Source organism: Artemia franciscana, chromosome 7 (genome assembly GCF_032884065.1).
Source record: "Artemia franciscana chromosome 7, ASM3288406v1, whole genome shotgun sequence".
In the NCBI taxonomy this organism is placed as follows: domain Eukaryota; kingdom Metazoa; phylum Arthropoda; class Branchiopoda; order Anostraca; family Artemiidae; genus Artemia; species Artemia franciscana.
Genome location: NC_088869.1, coordinates 18,734,165 through 18,761,569, shown reverse-complemented (window position 1 = coordinate 18,761,569; position 27,405 = coordinate 18,734,165). Strand labels below are relative to the sequence as shown.

Here is a 27,405-nt window from a genome sequence, read left to right as displayed (position 1 = left end):
CGCCAGATGGTCAAATCGGGAAAACGACTTATTCTAATTTAATCTGGTCCGATCCCTGATACGGCTACCAAATTTCATCGTCCTAGCTTACCTGGAAGTGCCTAAACTAGCAAAACCAGGACCGACAGACAGACAGATAGACTGACAGAATTTGTGATTGCTATATGTCACTTGGCTAATACCAAGTGCCATAAAAAGGCTGCTAAGTTTTCTAAAAAAAAGACTAACATCAAATATAGAACTTGAAAGAGGTGGTATATTACAAGCCAACAAATAACTATAATTTACAGCCTCATACCACAGGACAAATCAAAACATTTTTTGTTCCCAATAGTACTTTTTAGTGTCTACTGCAAAACTTGATGTCTAAAGTGTTTCTGAAGTTTGTTTGCCTTCACGCCCAACTGAACATGCTTGGTGCTGACAACTCTTTTGAAGAAATTCAAATCACGGATTTTCCTTTGAATTACTTCTTTAGAGGTTTGCTCATTTGTCCATCCTAGTGCCTTCATCTGTGAAATGTCATACGGTAAAGATTTTCTCTGTGGAGCTGGGCGAGGATTTGGGTTCAGCTTTTGCCTGAAAGAAAAATAATTAAGATGATGATGCAGGGGTGGATTTAGCAGGTAGCGGAAGTACTTGCGCACCCAGAAAGTCAAAGGCTGTAGTAATTATAGGGGCGAAAAATACAGACCGAGGTGCCCAAATTTCGTTGAACCCCCCCCCCCCCCCCCCCCCTTTCAGTGCAAATTTTGTATCAGGCTATAGAAACTTTGTACTTAGGTTACAGACATCATGTCCTAAAAGTTTTCGAACGAATCCGAATTTAAAAAATTTTTGTGTGCCATTGAAAAACAAGCATCATGACCTTATATTATATACGGTGAAGTAGACTGATAGTTCCTATGTCTTAGCGTCGATTTAGGGTTTTATTTATTTGTTTTTCTTTGTTAGATATGCAGGTCACTTTACTGTATAATCGCAAAATATTAGTTTTTTTTTTCCTTTTTGTGTGTTTGTTCTTTCTTTTTTATTGTTCCTTTCTTTCTATTTTTATGCTCATCTAATTTATTTTGGTAATGTATAGAAAGAGGGCAAAAATTAAATGATTCTCAAAAATTTAAATACCATTAAGACATTCAAAAATAAGGAATTTATTGCTTCGATTTTATTAAAATGAAATAAGATTCACAGTGTTTTGTTTTATTATTTGATTGCTCGTTTGTCTGACGTGAAATAAAGCAAGCAATATTTTTGATTTCCATAAGGATCAAGTCATAAGCAGTTATACCACATAATTTTTTGAAAAGTGTTGGGTACATGTCTCAGAAGGCGTTGCTATATAAGAATATAAAGTTCAAAAACATGCCCACCAAATGCATGGTCTAAAAAATATGCAGTATGATAAGAGACTGGAGCGCCAAAAACTACTAACGCTGGTCTTCAGACATTGCAGATGTGATATAATGCTGACCTACAAATATAATAGTCAGTCAAACAACACCCTCCTTACAAAGCATACAGGTGAACATGATGCTAGAGGAGCCTCACAGAAGCTAGCAAAGTAAAGAGTGAAGACCAGAATCCACCAAATCTGTTTTACAAAGCATATTTCCAACAACTGACACAACCTTCAAGACAAAACTGAGACTGCATATAAAACTGAGATTTGCTACGTAAAATTAGTTAGAATATTCGCATTCAAATCATATCAAGTTTCTGAATAGTTTCAACTTTGTGCTTACCTTTTATGTGTTATGCTTACCTTTATGGTTTATGCTTACCTTTTATGTGTTTACCCTTTATTACTTTCAGCATATTATCATCCTCAAGATTTATATTAATGTGAACAATTGAATAATAAAAATTGTTCATCAACTTATTTTTATTATTTTTTAAATAAGATTCACAGATTTTTTTTACCACTAATCATTTGTTTCTGAGCATAAACCATATTGCCATCATCCTAAAAAAAAAAAAAATTCACAACAATGTTTTCTGACGACTGTGTTTCTGCAATCTAACAGAGCAATATTATTATGGACTATTAGTGAAGTTTTCCAACAAAACAAAACATTGTTTAGGAAGATTATTGATGGACCTGAGTGCAAGATTAAAAAATTCCAAAGTTTATAGCAATTTTTTTCTTTTCTGAAATAATTTAGCTTTAGTTTTATGTTTAACTTTCGCTTTTGTTTTGAAGTTTTAAAAGATGTCTTAGATTTGTGTAAAATTGGTTACTTTGAATTGTTAGTTTTATTTATCACTATTACATACAAAGGTCATATGTGACATTTTGAAAATTTCTAAAATAATTACCCAAAAACAGTTTGCTGAGCTGCATTCAAAGGGAGGATCAGTAGGGGAATGTATGCTCAATCTCACTCCAATCCTCTTCATATACATTACCCTGCTAATCGTCATATTAAGAACAGTTTAGAAAACATTTTTTTTTTACTTTAAATGTGTGAAAATGGCAGATACAGTCTATAGGCATAACAATGTTCCCATACACCATTGGAATTTTTTTTTTAGTTCTATTTATATTCCCACTCATCTGATCTACAAAAAATCATTAATGGGAATTGTCAACAAATGTTGGGGTATTAAACATTCTAACATTATGAGGGTAGTGTGAAGAGGAATGAGACAAAACTCAGATGGCGTCGCCATCTACAGTCTTTTCATATATAAAAATCACTGCCAAGTAAAACTCATGTCAAATTTAGTTGTACATAAGTAAAAAAAATTCTTTCACAATTCGGAAGTAATAATACAACTGAAAGAGAGAAAAACAATTGAACAGTTAGAGGCAATTCTACAATAAAGTCATAACTAGGAAAATAAGAAACTGAAAGGAAGAAAATTTTCAGCAGTCTAAAATATGTGTAACAACTAATGGTCCACTGACAGTACAGCGTTATCCAGAATCTCTCCCCCCCCCAAAAAAAAGGCTAAATTAAGTCTAATTTTAATTTATACAATTCTGAATTTTGATTTAAGGTCTATATGAAAATTCTGATAAAAGGGAGACCTTTTACCATTTACAATGGGTAAACTCTTGTCTGCACCTATTATGGGTTACGATTCTAGACAGGATATTGTTTTTTTTTTTTTTTTCTTGCTGTTGAATATTTGTCCCATGGATTTTAAATAATAAAAATTAAAAAAAAAAAAACCTACCGGTAGTATCTGAATAATGACCTATGCCCAATCACAGCACCACTAGGCAGTGTCATTTCATAACCATCACCAATAAGTACATCATCAGTAATTTCTTCATCAGGATCTGCCATTGCTGCATCTGGATAGCTAGAAGAATAATCATAAAAATCTTCATACTCAATCAGAGTCTCCCCTTCATGAAACAGTCTCATATGCCCTTTATCCATCATATGCTGCTGTAATGCCTGTAGGCTCTTGAATTGCTTTCCTTTATGACCACACCACAGACAAAGTTTCCCACTTCCAACCCTTTGACCTAAGTATGCAATAAGACCTTCAATGTCACATATATACTTGTAATCGGGTAGAAAAAACGAATGGGATATTGACATATGCCTAATATTTTCTTCTGGTCCTTTGGACTGTTTCAAGCAAAAAAGGCATGTATCAGGTGGTATTTCATCTTCATTATCCCATTCATCAGAATCAACTTCTTCAATTTCAGAATATGTATCCTCTTGTTGTGCTGCAACTTCTTTTTGAGGCATTTGTTCTTGATTGGCATCTTCTTCTTCTTTTATACTTTTGGCTTCATCATTTTCTGACAGCTCTCCTGGATTCATCTCAAGGACTCTTTTTGAATTCTCAATATGTTTATAAGATTGAGTATGGTTTTCAAAGGATTTATTGCAACTAAATTTTTTTCTGCATGCTTCACAGTATAATGCTTGTTTTTTAGTATTTAAAGCATTTTGTTGTGCGAGTGCCTTTTGTCTAAAAGTTTCAGCAGACACAGGAGGAAGCTCTGCAACTTTACGCTTCAAGTTATATCTGTGCCAGTCGGTTTTAAAATGCTCTCTTTGAGCACCAGGCTCTTTAAAACCAACAAGACAGGAAAGGCAAGTAAATGTTTGCATTGTCTCCTGAAACAAAAATATGATATTCATGTATTTATTATATTCAAGCTAAATCAATCTGTTTGCCAATACATTATACAAAACAAATAGAATAATGGAAGAATAATGGATTAATGGAAACATAATAAAACTGGCACAAATACTAATAGCTAAAAAAAAAAAACAAGAACACAAAGGAACAAAAAGTAAAAGCAACAAGAAAACTTTATTATTCATACATTGTTTTTTTCTTCTATTTTCATGTATAGCCAGTGTGGTCTTACATATTTATGTCAAGCTTATGAGAAGAAATTTGACAAAAGCTGTTCTATATTTTCCAATTCTGTGAAAAATCATGCAAATCTCATTTGTCAATTTAATTTTCTGCAAAGTTGCAAAACGAAATAAATCCTTCCTCATTTTCTACAATGCAATTTAAAAGATATATCCTTTGAAAAAACACCTAGTTTGGAATGTTTAACATAATTTAGACTGTTCTGCATTTTAAACCAAATTCTCAACATTTCTCATGTCTTGTCGAAACATTTCAAGTAACTAAAGTCCATCTGTTGAAAATCCACATTAGAATGTGGAAATAAATTCTACATTTTCGGACCTCTGGGCGCTTTGAGATTTTTTGGGATTGCTGTTTTCTTATATTTATTGAATATGAAAACTTGAAATTGAATTTAAAAAATTGTAAAGATCATGAAAATTTATTCCTGGATTCTGCCCTGGTCTTCTCTCAGAAACTCCATCATTCAAGGTTTTCAAATATACAAAGCCAAATAACTTGTTAAAAGGACCAAATTTTGCACGGCTTAGACCCATGTAAATGTCATGTAAAAGAAATATCAAGTGAGGAGTACAGCATTTTGGCTAGCATGGAAAGGTCGAAAAGCCAAAATAACTGCAAGGAGAAATCATCAGGAGTATACTCTATTTTCAGCCTCCTTTGCTTTTTTTTCAACTCAATCAAAAAGGGGAATTGAAATCCTCAAGTTTGAAAGAAGAAAAAAAAACACAATACTCACAAAAGCAGACAAAGGAAATGCATGGACACACTTGATTATTATAAAAAAGCTTATACCCTTTTGATGGATAAACAACCTACAAAGAAATAAAGTGAACCTACAGATGAATATACACATCAATTAAGAAAGGGACTGGAAATTTTAGAAGATGATAAGACTACTAACCACAAAAAATGTACACAAAAGCCAAAGGTAGTTTTACTCCAAATTTTACAGCATATCCAAATTATATAAAAAAAATATTCTGTTGCTTTGTATAAGGGCACAAAATGATTTTGTAATTTGTTTCTTCATATTCTTTTTTTTTTAATGTCATGTATAGCTACAGTGGTCTTAGGTATTCAACAACAAAAGAAATCAACTTGAAACATTAAATAATGATTAGGATAAGAAGGGCTTATCCCTTCTCACCACATTAAATTAAATTGAAATAAAATTTAGTATTTGCTAGACAGTACTTAAATGAATTAATACTAACTACTTCAACAACCAAAGAAGGCAAGTTCTTCCACAGTTCAATGGCATTGGGAGTAGATAAATTTTTGCCATGTTTTTATTTGGCTTATGAAAATGACTCAAACTAAATGCAAAGCTAAAATCAAATCATCAAAATTTCTAATAAGCGAAAATGCATTGACTGCATCTCTCTCTCTCTTTCTCTCTCTCTCTTTCTCTCTCTCTCTCTCTCTCTCTCTCTCGGGGGGTTATTACAATAGCTTTGACCAATGATAATGACTCAAACTCAATGAAGGGCTAGAATCAAAAACATCAAAATTTCTAACAATTCAAAATACACAAACCAAATCTCTCTCTCTCTTTCTCTTGTGACAGGAAAATTTTGAGCACACCCTGACTGAAAATCAGTGAAAAATGAATCTGTCTTTTGGCACTGGATTGTCAAAAATACGTCTCTGTGCCTGGAGAGGCATTGAAACTTTGGCAAAGCTCTTTGAAAAGTCAATACAAGTACAGATATAAGAAAGAACAAGGTCAGAAGATTGCTGGAAGTCTATAATAGCCTAAAGAAATTGGATATTCCAAAATATTTCCTTGTGAAAACCAAGTGCTGCAGAGGATTAGAGATTATTCCTCTCAAAATGGTTTATCATTCTGATGTGATTATTCCCTCAGTTACTGTAAAAAATACTGATGTAATGTTCCTGATGTAGGTTATTTCACACACTTTATGCAAAGCTGTTATTGTATGTTTGTGTCAGCTTTAAACTACCAGGGAATTGTATCTTGGGGCATAACTACCTTTTTGATCACTGTTACCTACCGAACTTAAATTCTACACTTAAGTAAACCTCCCCCATGGTATGTCACTTGGCCCATAATATTACTGACATGGAAAATGCAAATACAGCATGGACTTTACTCCAAAGTGAAAACCAAGGCAAATCAAGGTAATTGCAAATTGGCTAATAAATCTTGAAGTCAGACTAATGTGTTTTAAAAACGTTTCATTCAAACGTGTCTGCACCCATTATGAAATGGACTAGCATGTGAGGATACATTAAATCTGAATGCCTTAGGATTTAAGTTTCGGCAGCAATACATTTTATTGTGGTATTTAAAAAACTGTTCAGGTGTCTTGGATATATTCAAAACATTATAAACCTCAAGAACAGAAACATAATCATTATAAACCCTATTTATACGAACAGAATGAAGCAGGAGATCACTACAGGATAAATGTTCATGGCATGGCCAAAGAGGAGCAGATTCAACAAAGTAAAGTGCATGTTAAGTTTAATTTGGTGTTGTTACCTTAAACTGTAGATATTTTCTTTAAATAAAAGCAGCGTACATATTATGAAGGTCCAAGAGGGGCTGATTTAACTAAGATGTTAAAGCAACAATTAATTTTCAGTACTTCTTATGGATAGAGATAGGCAGTCGTTTTCTAATACAAATCTTGGGCTTAAAAACAATCAATGAACACAAGACAATGAACCCTCCTTCTCACCACCACTCCAGAATTTATTCCTAAGGACAGAGACATCAGAATTCTTGTAAACCCTATTTATACAAACAGAATGAATCAGGAGATCACTAAAGGAAACATTTTTAAGACATGACCAAAGAGGAGCAGATTCAACAATGTGATTGAGTGCTAAACCAATTTCAGAAATGCAATGAATTTTAAGTTCCGAATTAGGGTGATTAACACACAATCCCAGTGGCCAAGGTAGGGTTTGCATCCATTTCCATTTAACATTTTTTGGTCAATGAAGTACTTGACTCAATGATGTCATATTCAAGTTCCTTACTACTGGCTCTCAGCAATCTGCTTACATTGTGAATGATCTTAATGGTATTTTTTTGATAATATGACAAAGCTTTTAATCTTCATGAGAGAATACCATAAACTACCAAAATTCTGCGAAGAGGACCCCAAGGACAACTGTCGAACCCACTATCTAGCAACAAGTCTACCCCCATACCCACAATGGCATTAACTAATGCTCTTGACCTTTCTCTTATTATAGCCTTAGAAACCAGGATTGAACCACACTTTTCATAAAGCCTACTGTTTGAAAAAACGGTCAGTCAGCTGGGTACTCAGAACAATCCATAGGCAATTTCTATTGAAAAAATCTAGCAAATCTTCATCTGCTTTTCTGAGTCCCCATGCTTCAGAAGCATGTTTGACTACTGGTATCCCTGTAGCTTCCAATATTGTAATATTGGTTTGCAAATTCTTCCAAACTTTTTTTAATGTGAAAAAATATCAATCAGAATCCTGTGCAAATGCTGTGTTGTTTATTAGGCTATAATTTCCTTGAGAGCACCACTCCTCGAGTGGGAATAGAGTTGACTGCAAGGTCGCCAGTCTTGCAGGTACCCCAAAAGGGCTGAGTCAGCCCATTGCAGAGACCATTGTCCATAGATCTGGATCTTACACCCTGCTACAGTTGTTCTTCTATAGAGGATCCTCCCATGATAGACAAAAGTTCCAAATCATCATGAAGTTTAACCAACAACTGGGAGAAGGTTTGTAATGACAGGACCTGTACAACATACCTGTGGGCACTGCTGAGTGTACATTTCAGGGGCCTCCTTCTCTTCCTCCACCTGTATTTACAGCCACGAGTGAGGGGTGCCCCCAGTTTCTATTATGAACCCCCAGGAACAAGGTCCTCCTTGGTATGTGCCTCCTATGGTGGTACCCTACATATCAGGGTGTTCCTTTATTGCAACCTGGGGATGCACTGAGTGGCCTGGAGGTGGCCCCTACAGAGGAGTAGATTCATAAATGTACTATGACAAGCCTAAATCTAATATACAAGCCTAAATTTGCTCTGTCAAGCATAGATCTATTACATCAAGCCTGAATCTCCATAATCAAAACCCATCAAAGGTTTACATTCCCCTTTCTTTATATGGCTTACTCTACCCTTGCTTCACCTTACTCCCTTAATATGATAAATCATTTGTTAGCTAGCAAAACTAACAGGCTACTGTAACATTGTAGAGAGTGTTTAATGGGTAATTTTTAAGAACAATGCAATAATAACAAACCTACTCAACAATTCAATCATAAAGTGCATATGGCACTAACTAAATACTATTTGGTGTCATTTTCTGGATTTGAAAGGTTGGAAGCATAAAAAGGACACCATTATAACCTTTACAGTAAAAAACATTTAAATAGAGCCTTAAACCTCCCCCTCTTGTAAATATCCCCAATCCACCCCCAGTAAGTTAAAACTAAATAAATGCATTTAAAAACTGCCTAACAAAAACAAAACTTCAAAAGTTAATTTTAGAATAACAAGTGTTAATACCTTACCATAATTTCCACTATGGAGCAAAATTAAGGTCCATGCTGGATCTGTTCTGCTCCATGTCAATTATGGTAATTTGGAACATCACTGTGTTACAGGCTTAGTAACATTGGATTAGCTGGCATCTGAGAGGGACAGACTGTCCCACTTATATTTCTGTAGCTTGTTATTCTATTCTTTGTCAAGTCTTGATTTGAACAAGGCCCTAGTGGGTGCAGTCTCAGTTTTGTCTTGGAGGTTGTTTCAGTTGTTGGAAATATGCTTTGTAAAACAGATTTGGTGGATTCTGGTCTTCACTCTTTGCTTTGCTAGCTTCTGTGAGTCTCCTCTAGCATCATGTTGACTTGTATGCTTTGTGAGGAGGGTGTTGTTTGGCTGACTATTATATTTGTAGGTCAGCATTATATCACATCTGCAATGTCTGAAGACCAGCGTTAGTAGTTTTTGGAGTTCCAGTCTCTTATTATACTGCATATTTTTTTGACCATGATGCATTTGGTAGCATGTCTTTGAACTCCTTCAATTATTCTGGTGTTATGCTTGTAGGAGGGAGGGGGGGGGGGGGGGGGGGGTCAGGCATGTTCCAAAATCCAAGAACAGCATAACAATAGCCTCGTAAAATCTCAGGAAGACTGTACGGGAGCAGTTGGTGATAGTGCGTTTCAGCAGGCCTAGACCTGAATTATTTTTCACCACCATTTGTTTCCAATGCCCATGGAACTTCAGTTGCTCATCAACAAGTACTCTCAATTCTTGTTCTTCATGACTGGTTTTTAGCTGAATATTGAACTGCAACTTCTGGTCATGCATGGTGCAGAATAATGACTTGCCGCGCTTGAAGCTCTGCTTATTAGCGTGCATGCCCGTGCTTATAATTATTTGCTTGCTTATATATGTTCTTGTTGTAGGTGCTTGCTTGCTTATATTATTGCTTGCTCATATATGTTCTTGTTGTAGGTGCTTGCTTGGGTTTCCATTAAACCATTAAACTAAACCGAAGATATTGCATGGTGTCAGAAGTAAAACAGTAAACATGGACAGCACACCACATCCGTCCTTGGACTGGTCATCGACGAACCTAAAATCGACCTGGAAAAGGTTCAGACAACACTGTGAATTAATGTTCTCCGGACCACTGGAAGGCAAACCCCAGGCTGTCCAGTGTTTGTATCTATTGATATGGGTTGGTGATAAAGGAAGAGACATTTTCAGCACATGGACTCTAACAGATGCCGAGACAAACAGGGTTCAAACGTACCTTAATAAATTCGGAGCCCATGTTGAACCCATATCAAACCCCATAGTGACAAGATTTACTTTCCACAAGCGAGACCAAGGTAATGAAAACATTGAACAATATGTCGACCTCAAGTTAATTGCTAATGACTGTGACTTTGGTACCAGCAGAGATTACCTGATAAGAGATCGTCTTGTCTTTGGAGTTAAGAGTGACAGGATTAGAGAGAAATTGCTAAGTGAAGGAGGGACATTAACCCTTGCCAGAGCAATAGAGATTTGCCGTGCCATTGAATCAGTACAGGAAACCCAAGCGCAAATGACAGCTGCTAATAAGACTTCAGTGCCCATGATGAAACAAGAGATAGATGCCCTGGAAAAACAGTACAACAACAAGGAATGCTATTTCTGTGGTGCACCTTATACCAAGGATCATAACTGCCCAGCCAGGGGCAAAACATGTTCAAAATGCAACAAACTGAATCACTTCGCCAAAGTATGTAAAAGAAAGGTGTGAATGAAATAAGCCAACAAGAAGCAGGAACAAGTGCAAGTGAGTTCATTATTGACACTGTCAACAGCATGCTAGTGAAACATGCAGATGGGCCAGATACTGTAATAAGAATTGTTGACCAGAAACTAGACTTAGTCTTCAAAATAGACACAGGAGCTGAAGCAAATGTTCTTCCGGTCAGCAACTATAATAGCATGGTACCTAAACCTCGTTTGCAACCAACAAAAGACATTCTAACAAGCTACTCCGGAGAAAGATTACAGGTTTTGGGGTTTGTAGAGCTATGCATCTGCTACAAGGAAGGTGAGAAACAGGTTCACCAGTTTCATGTGGTCAACACTGATTGCAAGCCAATCCTTAGCAGAAAGACAAGTCAGAATATGAAATTGATCAAATTCATTCTGAATGTACAGAACGAACCTGCAACCTCAATGAAACCCAAAACGGCCAGAATACTGGAGGAATATGGAGATGTTTTTGAAGGTGTAGGAAAACTCCCGGGGAAGTGTAAAATCCACTTGAAAGAAGGAGCTGTACCAACAGTACAACCACCAAAAAGAGTTCCATTCGCCCTACAAGAAAAACTCAAAGAAGAACTTGATCACCTTGAAGTCATGGGCATCAGTGAGAAGACAACAACACTAACTGAATGGGTAAACTCAATCGTAGTCGTCCAAAAACCAAATGGATCTCTTAGGATTTGTTTAGATCCTGTCGACCTAAACAAATGGGTGCAGCGTCCTTACCACCCAATACCATCGTTTGATGATGTAGCAGCAAAATGTTCAGGATCTAATATATTTTTTAAATTGGACGCAAGACAAGGATACTGGTCCATGGAACTAGATGAGGAGTCATCCCTCCTAACCACCTTTAGCACTACATTTGGTAGATATCGCTGGAAGCGATCCCCGTTTGGAGTCAAATCAGCACAGGACGAGTTCCAACGGAAGATGGAGGAAGTCTTCGAAGGACTCGACATTGGACTCATAATAGATGACATTGCTGGAACAGCAGCAAATACAGAAGATCATGATGCTAAGTTGAGGCTGGTATTACAGCGAGCCAGACAAAAGGGAGTAAGGTTCAACCGAGATAAATGTATTTTTAATGCTCTAAGCATTCCATACTTTGGGCACTTGCTGACCACTGAAGGGATCAAAGCAGATCCAGAGAAGACAAAGGCAATTGCGAACATGCCAGCACCAGAATCACACGAACAGCTACAGGTGCTCCTAGGCATATACAATTATTTAGCAAGATACATCCCAAACCTCTCCACTCTAAACCACCCTCTCCGTGAACTGTCTAAATCCAAAACTTACGACTGGACAACCCAGCATGAGAATGCGAGGAAGCAAATCCAAGCCTCAATCTGCAAAAACCTCTCATACTTTGACCATAAGAGCAGAAACGTAGAAGTCATAGTGGACGCCTCTCAACATGGGCTAGGGGCCCAACTAGTCGTTGACAACAAAACAGTTGCCTTTGGATCCCGGTCCCTCAGCAGAGCAGAAAAACGGTATTCGCAAATTGAGAAGGAAATGCTAGCCGTAACATATGCTTGCAAACACTTCCGCCAATACATATACGGTAGAACAACCACTGTAACCACTGACCACAAGCCTCTTGAGTCAATACTTAAGAAGCCCATATCCAAGGCTCCACCATCAAAGAATGATGATAGCAGTTCAGAACTATGACATACAAGTCATATATCGCCCAGGCTCCGAGATTCCGGTTGCAGATGCCCTTTCCAGATTACACTTGCCTGAAACAGATCCAGACACACAGCATGACTCCGAATTTGCAGTACTCAGCTTTCTCAGATCTGTCCCAATTCGTGACAACAAGATCCAACAAATCATAGAGCAAACAAGGATTGACCAAAACCTACAAGTGCTGGTCAAGACCATCGCTGAGGGATGGCCCGATCATCGCCATGAATGCAACACTGCAATACTCAAGTTTTGGAATCACAGAGATGAACTAACATACATGGATGGCGTGATTCTGAAGGGCGACAGAATCATAATCCCAGAAACACTGCAGAATGACATTTTAAACCAACTACATGCTTCCCATCTAGGAATGGTCAAAACCAAAGAACGAGCCAGGATGGTAGTGTTCTGGCCAAACATTACAAAAGATATTGAGAACATGATTGGCAGCTGCAGTACTTGTTGTACTATGGCACAAAAGCAAGTCAAAGAGAGTATGATGACATCTCAAATCCCCACACATCCATATGAACATGTTGGAACGGATATTATCGAATTCATGAGAGTTCAGTATTTAGTCACTGCTGACTATTACAGCAGGTTCATAGAAGTCGATACGCTAACAACTAGCACATCGCAGTATGTGATCACCAAACTGAAAGCCCACTTTGCCAGACACGGAATCCCGAAAACACTGACGTCCGACAACGGGACTCAGTTTTCATCGAAGGAATTCAGAGATATTATTGACAAATGGAGCATTGACCACAAAACGTCAAGCCTAAACTATCCACAGTCAAATGGATTTAGCGAAAAAACGGTACAGACGGCAAAAAGGATCATGTCCAAAGCCGTAGAACACTAGTCCGATCCATACTTAGCCATGCTGGAGTACCATAACACACCAGTCGATGGGCTAGCCTCACCAGCACAGTTGCTGATGAGCTGACAACTCAGATCCGTTTTACCCGTTCTTCCCAGACACTTAAATTCCAAGGTCATCCCACCCTCATCTTTCCAACAAGCCAGAGAAAGACAACAGAAACTACAAACGGAGTCGTATAATAGACACTCAAGGGACCTAAAACCACTCCTCAAGGATCAGACTGTGTGGGTGAAACTCGACCACAATGCTAGGTGGCAGAAAGCACTAATACTTGAAAAATACAATAATGCGCCACGATCCTACATTCTTCAAACAGAGAATGGAAAGGTCTACAGACGGAACAGGCGATAGATCAGAGAGAGAAACCAAAGTATGTCCACCAAGCCGCAGTTTGAAGCAACGTCCCCGGAACCCAGTATACCTGGAGATCAATCCCACGTATCTCCTCGAGCCCAAATAGGAATTGAACATCCACATAGCATCCCGTCAAGTCCCACAAATTTCCCAACGCCACCTTGTGCTACAACTACACCCGCCGAAAGATTTGCTACACCACTAGCAGATGCTGCCACTGCAGTCTCCTTCACGATCCCCTTCGCACCTAACCCAACGACCAAGACAGCCGCTACATGGCACCACGCGTTCTGGGCGAATTACAAAGCCACCCATCAGGCTCAAACTTTGATGTTATCAACAAAAGAAGGAGGATGCAGAATACTGACTTGCCGTGCTTGAAGCTCTGCTTATTAACGTGCATGCCCGTGCTTATAATTATTTGCTTGCTTATATATGTTCTTGTTGTAGGTACTTGCTTGCTTATATATGTTCTTGTTGTAGGTGCTTGCTTGGGTTTCCATTAAACCATTAAATTAAACCGAAGATATTGCACATGGCATACTGGTGGTGAGGATTGTTATTGCTGAAATGGAGGACAGTGCATTTATTGATGTCAAACTCAAGCAGCCATTTACTGGTCCACTTCTGGATTCTCAGGAGGTCTGGTTGCAGGTTTTGATGAACAGCAGGTCTGAAAAGCTTGGAGTCGTTGGTGTAAAGTGTGATGGTCATATTATTTATGTTAATGAGGAAGAGGGTGGGGCCTCGGATAATACCCTGAGGAACTCCACTGACAACATCACATGGTTTGGAGAATACTTAATAACCATTATTGGTGAAAAGTTAGACCTGCTGCTTTCAGTCTGTCAGGAAATTCATCACCCATTCTACTACATTAGTGTGGATGCCAACTGCCAATAATTTGGCCCTAAGGCATCTGTGGGGCATCTTGACTAATGCTTTGGTGAGGTCAAGCAAAATAAGGTCAAGAGTAGACTCTCTAGAAGAAGACCCACTTAAACAAAGACTGACATTTATATATTGCCAATTTTATGTTCATTTTCATGGTTTTTATACATTTTTGACATTACATCCCCAGGCCCAAATAAATAGCCATTAACACTGGGATGTAGACCTATAATGATTAAAGCAAAGAAAAACAATTAGTGTTTAGCCTAAATAGGCTAGTTGATTATTAGGGGCTAGACTATCTATGAAATGCCACCAGATGGCTAATTTGAAAGCATATAAATATACAAATATTTAAATTAGCCAACCAGTATAACATGCCCAGGAACCTAGCTGAACAAAAGGAAATATGTTAAGAAAATAATTCTTGCTCCAAAATATGCAGAATAATCATAGTTAAAATGTTTTGAAGGGGATAACCTTTATCTATCACTTCTTTCCTAGTTCTTCTAGTTTATCTAAGAAAATCATGAATTTCTCTGAACCTATATATTAACAGGGTATATGCCCTCCCCCCCTGCCTAATGTGCAAATATATACCCAGAATTGCATCCTGAATCTAAATATATCATTCATTTGGGTAAATTTTTGCAATTCATATTACTGACTTACCAATAAAGTGAACATACCACTTGATACCTTTTTTATGTTCTTTACAAATGTAATAATTGCTTCTATCATAAATTCAAATTTAAGCTGTTTGTGAGCTCTTGAAAATGACAAAATACAGGGTATAAAAAAGGCTTAAAACATTGGTCTCAAACTTACTTTTTTATTATAAATCCATTTTTTTAATGTTAAGTAATCCACAAGCACTGATCTTCCATAAATAAGTTGGATAAATAAATTTTATTTTGCCATTTAAGCTGTTTTCTCTGTGCTTAATGCTGAATTTCCAATTAAAATACGTTTTTTCAGTCGTTTTTGACCAAATAATACTAGGTTTTCTCAGAGCCAAAAATATTGACAATTAGGTTAGGTTGAGTCAGGTCAAAAAGTGCTTAAATTTGAATTTGTAATAGAAGCAATTATTATAGGCTATCTATAAAGAACACAAAAAATGCATAAAGTGGTATGTTCACTTTATTTGTGAACAATTTTGCCAATGATATGAATTGCAAAAAAATACCTTCATTTGCATCACAAATTGACTTTACCTCCATATTAAGTGAGTAAGATGGCACTAGACCCTTAAGGTCCAAACTGGTGGTGCTGATCTCTGTTTCATGGCCCTTCAGCCAGGAAGTGCAATGGAGGGTTGGGGGCCGACCCTCCTGTGCTTTCACACACCCTTCCTGCTTAGCTTCCCCAGATTTCTCCAGGTATCCCATTTAGAGCTGGGTTTACTATGGCTGAGCTTACAGAGTCAAGCCACTGACCCCCATCCCAAAATAAATAACTGGTCACAACTGGGATTGAACCTGTGCCCCTTGGGCAAATAATTCCCACACCAGCAGGCCAACCACTCAGCCAGGATGGCTTACCCCTATATTGGCCATATGGTGGATATCTAGCTATCTATGACATTGATAGATGGAGTGAAATTCAATGGGTGGTGAATTGGTTGTGCTTGATCACATATAAAGAAAACTGGTACCAAGTCCCTCTTTTGGCCAAGCCTTGAAGATTAATTGGCATAGGCTAATCAAAGCCTCAAATTTACCAACTGGTTGATAGGATCCTTCTAGACAATCTGGCAACACTGTATGCTATCTTCCAATTTCCAGTAAAATTCTAGTTAATTGACTTCTTGCTATCTTGGAAAGGGTTTAGGTTAGGAAAATGAAACTTTCAGGGATGGGTCTACAGGCTAAAGTATGTCCCGGGAAGGTATTTTAAAGTACCCACCTCTACTCCTTCTCCCTCTAGAGGGCCCTGAAAAAATGCCTACATGACAGGTCCATAGACAACTTATTGAAATTTTGACTGTAGAGTTCTCCATTTAAAGTGATCAGACATTGATTTTTTTTTACTGATTTTTATATTTATTTTGTAGGTGCTTGGGTCACAATATAAGCTTAATTACTTACGTGATTGATATTTGCCTGCTTGTCGCTTACCTATTTGATGCATAATAGAAAACTCCACATGGTGTCAGAAGTCTGAGGAATACAAAATGGAATTCAGAGCTTGCCCATCAATAAATTGGGATGCAACAAAGTTAAAAGTTGCCTGGTCACACTTCAAACAGCATGCAGAACTTATGTTTACAGGACCTCTAAGTGAAAAAAACAAGTACAGTGAAATGCTCATACTTGCTGATATGGGCTGGTGAAAAGGGCAGAGACATTTTTAATACATGGACATTAACTGCCAATGAAACAAACAATGTCAAAACATATCTAAGGAAGTTTAGTGAACATGTTGAACCTCTTGCAAACCCTATATTTGCAAGATATCAGTTCCACAAACGTAACCAGAGAGACAGTGAATCCATAGAACAGTACCTCACTGAGTTGCGCATCACAGCAAAAGAATGTGCATTCGGAACAACTAGTGATGAAATGAACAGAGATCTACTAGTTTTTGGAGTTAAGCAAGACAGGATTCGGGAACGACTACTTAGTGAAGGAGCAGGACTAACTCTAGCTTGTGCAATAGCTACATGCAAAGCTCCAGAGGCAACCCAAGCACAGTTGATGATAATGTCCAACCAGGAAAAAGTGAATGTAAAACAAGAGATAGATGTGGTAACAAGGCAGGGACGAAAATGCTACAAATGTGGTGGCAGCTTCACACCTGGTCATGTATGTTCCCCAAAGGACTCAGGTGAAGGGCCAAAGTGTCACAATTGTGGTGGAGTGTTCAGCAAAAGCCACCAGTGCCATGCCAAAGGAAAAAGCTCCATAAAACGCAAGAAGATGAATCGCTTTGCAAAAATGTGCAGAAGCAGTCAAAGGAACATTCATAGCATTGAAAAAGAAGAAAGTAGTACAGATACATCTTCACAGTATTTTATTGAAAGCATCCAAACCAAGGAGGAAAAGAACAATGAACCAGTGGCCAAACTGTATCTAACAATAGAAGGAATCAATGCGGAATTCAAAATTGATACAGGTGCAGAAGCTAATGTCATACCAATGAGGACCCTTAACAAGATGCATCCACAACCAAAACTCAGGCCAACATCCGACATACTTACAAGCTATACTGGTGAATCCTTGAAAGTAGCTGGTACCTGCCAGCTAGAGGTTCAGTACAAGAACAGAGAGCTGCAAACACACAAGTTCTATGTGGTGGATATGGACAAGAGACCTATACTTAGTAGGCAGACCAGTGTATTGCTGAACTTAATCGAGTTCATATACAACATAGAATAGACTAGTACTATGGATGAGATTCTAGCAGAATACAAAGACGTGTTCAAAAGCATTGGTAAAATGCCTGGAAAATGCAAGATACACCTGAAGCCCAGAGCAATACCATCAGTACAACAACCAAGAAAAGTACCCTTGGCAATCCAAGACAAACTGAAAAACGAACTGGAACAACTGGTATCCCTCAGGATAATCGAAAAAGTTACTGAGCCAACAGTGGGTAAACTCTATGGTCGTACTGCAGAAGCCCAACAGCAATATTCAGATATGCCTAGATCCTGTAGAATTGAACAAATGGATACAGAGACCACATTATCCAATACCAATGTTTGACAAAATTGCAAACAAATGTCACAGAGCTCAAAATCTGTTCAAACTAGATGCCAGAAACGGATACTGGTCGATGGTACTTGATGATGCATCATCAGATCTGACAACATTCAACACCATGTTTGGGAGATTCAAGTGGTGAAGATATCCATTTGGAATAATCTCAGCTCAGGATGAGTACCAGCGCTGGATGGAGGAGGCTTTTGAAGGATTGGGTCTTGGTCTAATAGTGGATGACATAGCAGGCATAGGAACAAGTAAAGAAGATCACGACATGCAATTGAAAGCAGTCATCCAAAGAGCAAGGGAAAAAGGAGTCAAGTTTAATCAAGACAAATGTGTATTCAATGCAGCAGCCATTCCATATTTTGGCCATCTTCTAACCATGGAGGGTGTCAAGCCAGACCTCAACAAAACGAAAGCAATTGCTGAAATGCCAGAACCAAGAAACAAAGAGGAACTGCAGACGTTATTAGGGATGTTCAACTATCTCTCCAGATATATACCAAACTTATCCAGTCTGAACCAACCTCTACAAGAGCTTGGAAAAGCTAAGGACTTTGTCTGGACAAAGAAACACAGTGATGCATGTCAAACTATTTGCAAATAATTGTGCAAATACCTCTCATATTTCAATACTCACTGCCAGGAAGTCAAGATAATTGTTGACGCATCACAACATGGGTTGGGAGCCCAGCTACTAGTGAAAGATGAAACAGTAGCATGTGGTTCAAGATCATTGAGTGACACAGAACAAAGATACTCTGAAACTGAGAAAGAACTACTTGGCATTGTGTATGCATGCAAACATTTTCACCAATATATATTTGGAAGAAAGGTCTCGGTCATTATAGATCACAAACTGTTGGAAAACATTTTGAGAAAACCAATCAGCAAGGCTCCACCCAGATTACAGCAGAGGATGTTAGCCATCCAGCCATACAACTTCAGGTTCACATACAGACCTGGACAAAAAATTCCCATGGCTGATACCCTATCATGTTTACACATGGAAAACACAGACCCAGAAGAAGATCTACAGGATGAACTGCATGTGCATAATCTTATGAAACACATCCCAATCAAAGACCAAATGGTGCAAAGCATCACAGACAGTACCAAACATGGCCCAAAAATGCAAGTTCTAGCCAACACCATCAAAAGAAAAGGTTGGCCAGAGCACAAAAAACAGTGCCCAGCTGAAATTCAGGAGTACTGGAATTACAGAAACAAACTGGCAGCATACCAAGGAATCCTCTTAAAGGGTGATCAAATCATAATACTGGGGTGTATACTCCAAGAAATCATGACCTGTCTTCACACAGCCCACTTAGGCATTGTCAAAACAAAACAATGTGTGTGCTCATGCGTTTTCTGGCCAAACATCACTAAGTATATCTCCAGATGTGAAATATGTCAACAATCCAGCAATTGCCAGTCAAAGGAACCTCTTATGAATTCTGAAATTACCAATTTACTGTTCTGGGAAGAAAGAAATTACTTGGTAACCACTGACTACTATAGTAGATACATTGAACTTGACAAGCTAGACAGTACAAGCTTGGGAGCCATCATAACCAAACTGAAAAGCCAATTTGCACAAAATGGGATCCCACAAATACTTACCTCTGACAACAGCCCCCAGTTTGCAGCAGACAAATTCAAAAATTCACAGAACAGTGGAGAATCATGCACTGCATGTCCAGCCCCAGATACCCTCAGACCAACAGCCTCAGCAAAAAAGTGGTCCAAACTGTAAAAAGGCTTATGTCAAAAGCACTGACTGACAGATTAGACCCATACCTAGCTTTACTTGAGTATCAGAACACTCCTGTAGATGATTTAGCATCACCAGTGTAACTGTTGATGAGTTGCCAGTTAAGATCAGTTATGCCATCAGTAGAGCATAACTTTGTGTCAAAAATCGTGCCCAAAGAGGAATACAAGGCAGCAAGACAAAAGCAGCAAGAAGCCAAGAATGAGGCTTACAACAGAGGTACATGCATGATCAAACCTTTTGCACCAGGCCAGCAAGTATGGCTCAATAAAACTGGGCAGGCAAATGAAAGATGGATTAAGGCCACAGTAACTGGTATATATGATGAATCAAGCAACCACTCAGTGACTGTAAAGACAGAAGATGGAGCTGTATATAGACACAACAGAAAGTTTATATGCGCCAGACCCACTACCAACAAGTGCACCTACCTGCAAAACAATGTGATGCTGTTAACAAGCATGGAGGTGCCCATGGAACCTGAACCATCATGCAAAGTCCCCCAAATCACAAGCCCATCAAGCAATACAGTTGGAGGTTTAGCCCACCTGAAGAATCCTTTCAGACACCAAGAGTAAACCAACAACCAAACCCTAAGGAACCAAAAAGCACACCTCCTGGTTCCAAAGCCACAGCTACAGCACACCCAGTACAACCAAATCTGAAGATGACAAGGTCAGGAAGGGTTATAAAGGAGCTGGCTAGATTAAACCTTTAGCCATGAAACCCCTATTGGATCACTTGAAGAAGAACAAATCCAAAAGAAGGAAGATGTAGAGTTCTCCATTTAAAGTGATCAGACATTGATTTTTCTTACTAATTTTTATATTTATTTTGTAGGTGCTTGGGTCACAATATAAGCTTACTTACTGTGATTGATTGATAAGCTTACTTACTGTAATAACTTACTGTAATAAAGATAAGCTTACTTACTGTAACGTGATTGATATTTGCCTGCTTGCCGCTTACCTGTTTGATGCATAATAGAAAACTCCACATTGACAAAACAGCATTTTACCTTATTTTCAGTTACTAGTTGCTTTTTCTCTGCCTTTAGTTCTGAAAATGCAATTCCTGTTATTTGAGTAGAATTTTGAGCCATATCAATGTTTTTTTTTCAAAATTTAGGAAATAGATTTGCATATCTTTAAAACATTACTAAATGGACTTGATCAAAGTTAGGAAGCTGAAAACAATTTTGTTGTACTTCAATTGAGCAGACGATCTATTTTGCAAGGTTTCACTTTTATAACAAACATGTTTTTAAAGGTCAGAGCCCTCTAGAGGGAGAAGGAGTGGAGGTAGTTGCTTCAAAATACCTTCCTCCAACATACTTTAGTCTGTAGATTCATCCCTGAAAGTTTCATTTTCCTAACCTAAACCCTTTCTGAGATAGCAAGAAGTCAATTAACTAGAATTTTACCCAATTTCGTCACTGTCTCTTTCTCAAAAAAGTTATCAAGACACCTTTGCATATCCATCAGTCTCAAAACTAAGGGTCACTTAGCCAATGGTAAACATTGTAACCTAAGGACTTATTCAGTTTTCAATCACTGGAAAGAACCATGTTCTATTTTTGTTATTCTATTGTTTACATAAGAGCCTAAGCAATAATGCATAAACAAACAAAATAATACTAACCATAACCTTCCCTAAGTTTCAAATCTTCTTCTTCTTATTCAGCAGACGGGCTTTTCAGTTGATACTATTTAGCCCTTTTCCTTTTGGCTCACTCTGTGAGATCGACAGAGCTATGGAGCCGGTTTGTCTTGTATGATTTGTATATGCTCAGATTTCTTGAAGTATATCTTTTGATACCAGCAGTTGAATTATAAGAGAGTATATATTGATCTCTGTGCTCTGCGGGAGAGTATGGTCAGCAAGACTCTTGGCTGTTGGTGGAATTTTGTGGTGTTTGAAGCATTCTACTATTTTACGTCGCAGGGTATACTGTGCAGACGTCAGCATATTACATTCAAATAGGCAGTGATCTATTGTTTCATTCTTAAGATTACATGACCTGCAAAGGGGGGACGAGGGAACTTCGCCACTTGAATTAGGAATCTGATATGAAAATGCCTGAAAATTTAGCCCATTTGAACCTGACCGAATCCTATGATAAATCTTGGAAAGGTGATGGGGTAGGATTCTTATTAATTATCAGTACCTCTGTAAATCTCCAGCGGTAAATATCTCTAATGGGGATTGGTCTCCCACTTGGCTGGTCAATATTTAAAGCATTTTTGGCTATTTCATCTGCCTTATGGTTACCTATTATACCTGAGTGGCTTGGAATATACTGTATATGAGTTAAAATACCTTTTGAAGCAAAAATATCAATAATCCTAAGACAAAGAAATGTGTCAATATCCATCTTATTTTGAGAAGCTGACGAAAGAAGCTCTAGGCTTGACAAAGAATCAGAATATATTATAATATTTTTAATATTAACTTTCATATATTCATTAACCATGAGGAAATCTAGTGCCATGATTATGGCGTTTAGCTCGGCAGACATTACAGATGAATTATCTTGTAATCTCTCTCCTAAAGCGATATTATGGGTTGGGAAGAAAGCTCCGCTTGCCACTTTCTCATTCATTTTGGACCCGTCTACAAAAATTTGGAAATATTTTTATAAGCAACATTATTTAGTTCGGCAAATTTTTTCTGAATAAAAGAAATGGGGGTAAGTTCTTTGGTCCACTTTGAGAAGTCAGTCTTTATTATGGGGGTTGACCAACTCCAAGGGGGGGTTTGGGGGAATGTGGGTGCAATAGATTTTACTGGCACTGGGAACTTCTTCTGGATATTTGCATATTCATTTGCAACGCCTCTAAACATAGATGGATTTCTTAACCAGTTATGCAGGGTATGAGAATCATTGGCTTCAATTTTTGTAAGGTACTTAATTAGTAGAGATCTTCTTCTTTCATTTATTGGTGATAGTCCACTCTCAGTAAGCAGAAACTTAGTTTTTGTTGGTTTCCTAAGACCAAATATAAGACGAATTATATCATTTTGTGTCGTTTCGATTTTTTGCATGTGGGTCTTAGCACAAGCACCATACACTATGAGGCCATAATCAATATGGGGTCTTATATATGATTTATAAAATTGGATTAGTGTTTTCTCATTACAGCCCCAAGGTGTGGCTAGTAGCCTTTTAATTATTCTTGTTTTTCTATAGCACTTTTTTATTGTGTTTGTGATGTGGAGGTGGAAATTTAGTTTTTGGTCAAGTATGAGCCCTAGGTAATTAATTTGATTGTCCTCTGGGATAAGTATTCCATTTAATGTTAGCCTAGCGTCATAATGATTTCGCTTATGGTGGAATTGGATAATTTTTGACTTTGTGGGTGCAGTAGGTAAAATGGACTTTTGGGAGAACTTTTCAAATTGGAAAAGTGCATTTTGCAACTTTGAATGCGTAATCTCGAAGGTATTGCCAGTTGCCCATAATACCAGATCGTCAGCGTACTGTAGATTGGTATGTGGGAGGTTCATGTCCCACAGAAAAAGTGAAAATAGGAGGCAGCTCAGGACTGTACTCTGTGGAAGGCCTTTGGTTATTGGAGTTTTGGGTGAAGAGGCTGAACCTACACAAACAATGAAACTTCGGTTTTCTATAAAGGATTTTATGAAGGATACAAGTTTGGGGGGTAGTCCAAGGTTTGTAAGTTTAACTAATAGAATCTGGTGGTCAACATTATCATAAGCTCCTTCAAAATCTAGGAATGCACCAGTTAAGACATTATTTTTTGATAGGGATTCATTTATTGCATTTGTTAACACTATGAAAGCATCTGTTGATGAGTGGTGTTTCCTGAAGCCAGTTTGAGTATGAGGTATCAGATTATTCTTCTCAACAAACCAAAGCAGCCGATGGTAAATCATTTTCTCCATTAATTTTCCCAGCACTGGGGTAATCATTATGGGTCTATATGACTGAGGGTCATGTTTAGGTTTATTTTTCTTTAAAATTGGTATGAGAGATGAACATTTCCAGATATTAGGGAATGTGGGTGTAGCCCATGCATGGTTATAGCAATTTAGGAGCTCCTGTTTGTACAAAGGGGAAAGATTCTTTATCCATATAGGGTGTATATTATCATAGCTACTTGTAGCATTGGCCTTGATATGCTGAATTGCATTATTCAATTCATGTATCGAGAAGGGATGGTTTATATATTCTGAACCTGGTCGGGGCTGGTAAATAGGATTTGTCATGATTTGTGTGGTGATATTTTGGTTTTTTGATGTTAGCTTTTTTGAGAAAAGGGAGGCAAATAATTTTGCCTTATCAGTGTCGTTATCATAGTGGGAATTCTCATGTATTAGTTCATACATAAGAGGGTTGGAGGATGTTTTTTCCCACAGATTTTGCTTATAAGTCTATGTATTCTTGGCTCAGATGTTTCTCTGGAAAGATTATTTGCAAAATTATTCCAATAATTATATTTGGCATTAGTTATTGTTCTCTTGAGGTTAGCCTCTGCTTGTAATTTACTTAAATATGTGTCAGGGGATGGTTTTCTTAGGTATGCTCTCCTAGTTGCATTTTTTATTCTCCACATAATTTGGCAATCTTTTGTCCACCATGCTTTAGGGGTATGTTTAGGGATGGTTTTCCTAGGTGAAGTTCTGGGGATAGCTTGATTAGCTGCATTTGTTTCAAAAGGAATATCTGACTTTTATTCTTTGACTTCTTCAGGCAATGTTGACTTGTCTGTTTTATTGAACATTCAGAAGATTACGTCAACCTGCAAACGATTTTTAAAGCTGCTGATGAGTAACTCTACGCACGATTCTGCCATACCCACAAGCTCCTCTTCTATCATTTAAGGCCGTGATTAAGTGAACTTGAAAACATCGAGGTTCAAAATCAAAGTTAGGGTAGCCTTCTGTCTTTGGATTTTCTAGAGACTGTCGATTGTCAAAAACCCTTCAAATAGCACTTATTACTACTACTACTACTACTACTAATAACTCACTGCAGCACCAAGCCGCCTGAGGCCAACACAGCTACGCACGCTCCTCCTCCAACCTAATCTATTTAAAGCCTCCCTCTTTACACCCTCCCAGGAAGTTCCCATTTCCTTTAAATCCTTATTTATGACATCCTCCCAACCCAGACAAGGACGACCTGCTTTCCGTGTAGCCCCAGACGGTTGGCCAAAAAGGACAATCTTCGGTAATCTGTCATCCTTCATCCGTAGAACGTGGCCTAGCCATCTCAACCTTTCTTTCATTATAGCCCCAGAAAGCGGGATTGAACCACACTTTTCGTACAACCTACTGTTTGAAATACGGTCAGTCAGCCGGGTACCCAGAACAATCCGTAGGCAATTTCTCTGGAAAACATCTAGTAAATTTTCATCTGCTTTTCGGAGTGTCCATGCTTCAGAGCCATATTTGACCACTGTCATCACTGTAGCTTCCAATATTCTAATCTTGGTTTGTAGGCTTATCTTTCTATTCTTCCAAACTTTTTTTAACTGTGAAAAAACACCCTGAGCTTTAGCTATTCTACTTTTAACATCTTCACTGCTCCCACCATCTTTACTAATAATACTACCAAGGTAACTGAAGCTCCCAACCTGATCAATCTTTTCGTTACCTAAGGTCACCTGTTCATCTTCACTTATTCCTAACCTTAGTGACTTCGTCTTCTTAACATTAATTTTCAAGCCTATTTTAGCACCCTGAACTCGTAAAACCTCTAAAAATTCATTCATTTTGCTCACACTTTCATCTAATATGCTTAAATCATCAGCATAATCTAAGTCCAGGAGCGTTCTTCCTCCCCATTTGATTCCATGGTCTCCAATTGCCTTTCCTGTGCTCCTTAAGACGAAGTCCATCAAAATGATCCATATAAAGGGAGATAAAACACAACCCTGCTTAACTCCTGATTTAATACAAAACCAGTTGCTAACCTCATTTCCTACCTTAACCGCAGCAGTATTATTCTCGTACATAGCGCAAATCACTTTAATGTATTTTTTCGGTATACCATATAACGATAAGACCTTTGTTAACGCTGTTCTATCAACAGAATCGAAAGCTTGCTCATAATCGATAAAACTAAGGACCAAAGGTGTTTGACAACGAAGGGACTTCTCAATTATTAACCTAAGAGTGAAAACATGGTCGACACATCCTCTACCTTTTCTAAAACCGCATTGTTCTTCCCTTAAAACTTTATCTACAGCATGTCTTAGTCTAAAAAGTATCACATTACTCAGTAATTTGCTACCTACAGAGACCAGACTAATGCCTCGATAATTCCGACATTCACTCTTGTCACCTTTCTTATACAGTGGTTTAATTAAGGTTTTCCTAAAATCATTGGGTACTTCCCCTTTTTCAAAAATCATGTTCATAATCTTCAGTAGCTTATTCCTAACCTCAGAGCCACCATATTTAAGGAACTCATTAATCATACTATCAGCACCTGGGGCCTTATTATTTTTTAATCCTTCTAGTACTGTCGCTAATTCTTCCTCACTAAACAAATCTTCCTTCACATCCAAGGTATCACAAACTTTTTCATTTTCATCTATATCTTTTCCTGCAACTGTATCTCGGTTTAGCACATTCTCAAAATGTTCCACCCATCTTTCTTTAACTTTTTCCTTATCACTAATTGTGACCCCATTTCTATATTTAACTGGGACTAGTCCGGATCGGCTACTCCCTTTCAATTTATTAACATGCCAGTATAATATTTTACTATTATGCCGTCTAGCCGCATCTTCCAGATCCTCAGCAATTTTATCCATCGCCTCCATTTCACATCTCCTTAGTTCATATTTTAATGCTTTCTCCACTTTCTTTACATTCCTTTTGTTTTCATACGACCTATCGCTCAGATAATTCTTATACAAACCCCTTCTACTCTCTATTAAACCTAAAGCTTTTTCACTAATATTCCTAGTTGCTGTCTTAGCACTCTTCCCTAGGACACCATCAGCAACTTCACAAATTGTTTTTCTGAAATTATTCCATCCATCTTCCACATTGTCAAATTTTAAACCCTCAAGTTTAGTACTCAACTGTTCCTGGAATTTTTTTCTCAAATTTTCATCCTGAAGTCTACCAACATCATAACTTCCCGGGAGGGAGTTACTCTTCCGAAATTCCAGCTTTAAATTAACCTTAGACACTACTAGATGGTGATCTTTACTTTTAACATCAATAACGGCACTCCTATACACCCTAGTATCTTGTATTGATCCTGCTAGTCTTCTGTTTACAATAACATAATCAATAAGGTTTGCTGTCTTACCATCACGTGAATACCATGTCAACTTATGGGCCATTTTGTGACCAAACACCGTATTGGTTATAACTAGGTTGTTATACCTACAAAATTGCAAAAGCCTATAGCCATTACTGTTTTCTTTTCCTACACCAAAATTACCTAGGCT

General features: G+C 37.9%; 2 protein-coding genes across 2 annotated transcripts in view; one reads left to right on the top strand and one right to left on the bottom strand.

Moving 5' to 3' along the window:
- LOC136028939 (G-protein coupled receptor moody-like) overlaps nucleotides 1–27,405 on the top strand; it is a 131,066-nt gene that overhangs the window by 32,989 nt on the left and 70,672 nt on the right. The gene's annotated exons all lie outside the window — the stretch shown is intronic.
- LOC136028938 (cytoplasmic 60S subunit biogenesis factor ZNF622-like) lies at nucleotides 237–21,656 on the bottom strand. The gene is made up of 3 exons (XM_065706920.1): nucleotides 21,614–21,656; nucleotides 3,184–4,088; nucleotides 237–579 (listed from the first exon to the last, which is right to left on the bottom strand). The coding sequence occupies exons 1-3, from the start codon at nucleotides 21,614–21,616 to the stop codon at nucleotides 348–350; spliced, it is 1,140 nt and encodes a 379-aa protein (XP_065562992.1). The 5' UTR covers nucleotides 21,617–21,656; the 3' UTR covers nucleotides 237–347.

Bases quoted from the DNA above. Each gene is read 5' to 3' on its own strand.
- LOC136028938 (XM_065706920.1), bottom strand. The intron at 580-3,183 runs GTAGGTTTTTTT...TTTTTCTTTCAG, and splicing joins TCATTATTCAGATACTACCG to GCAAAAGCTGAACCCAAATC.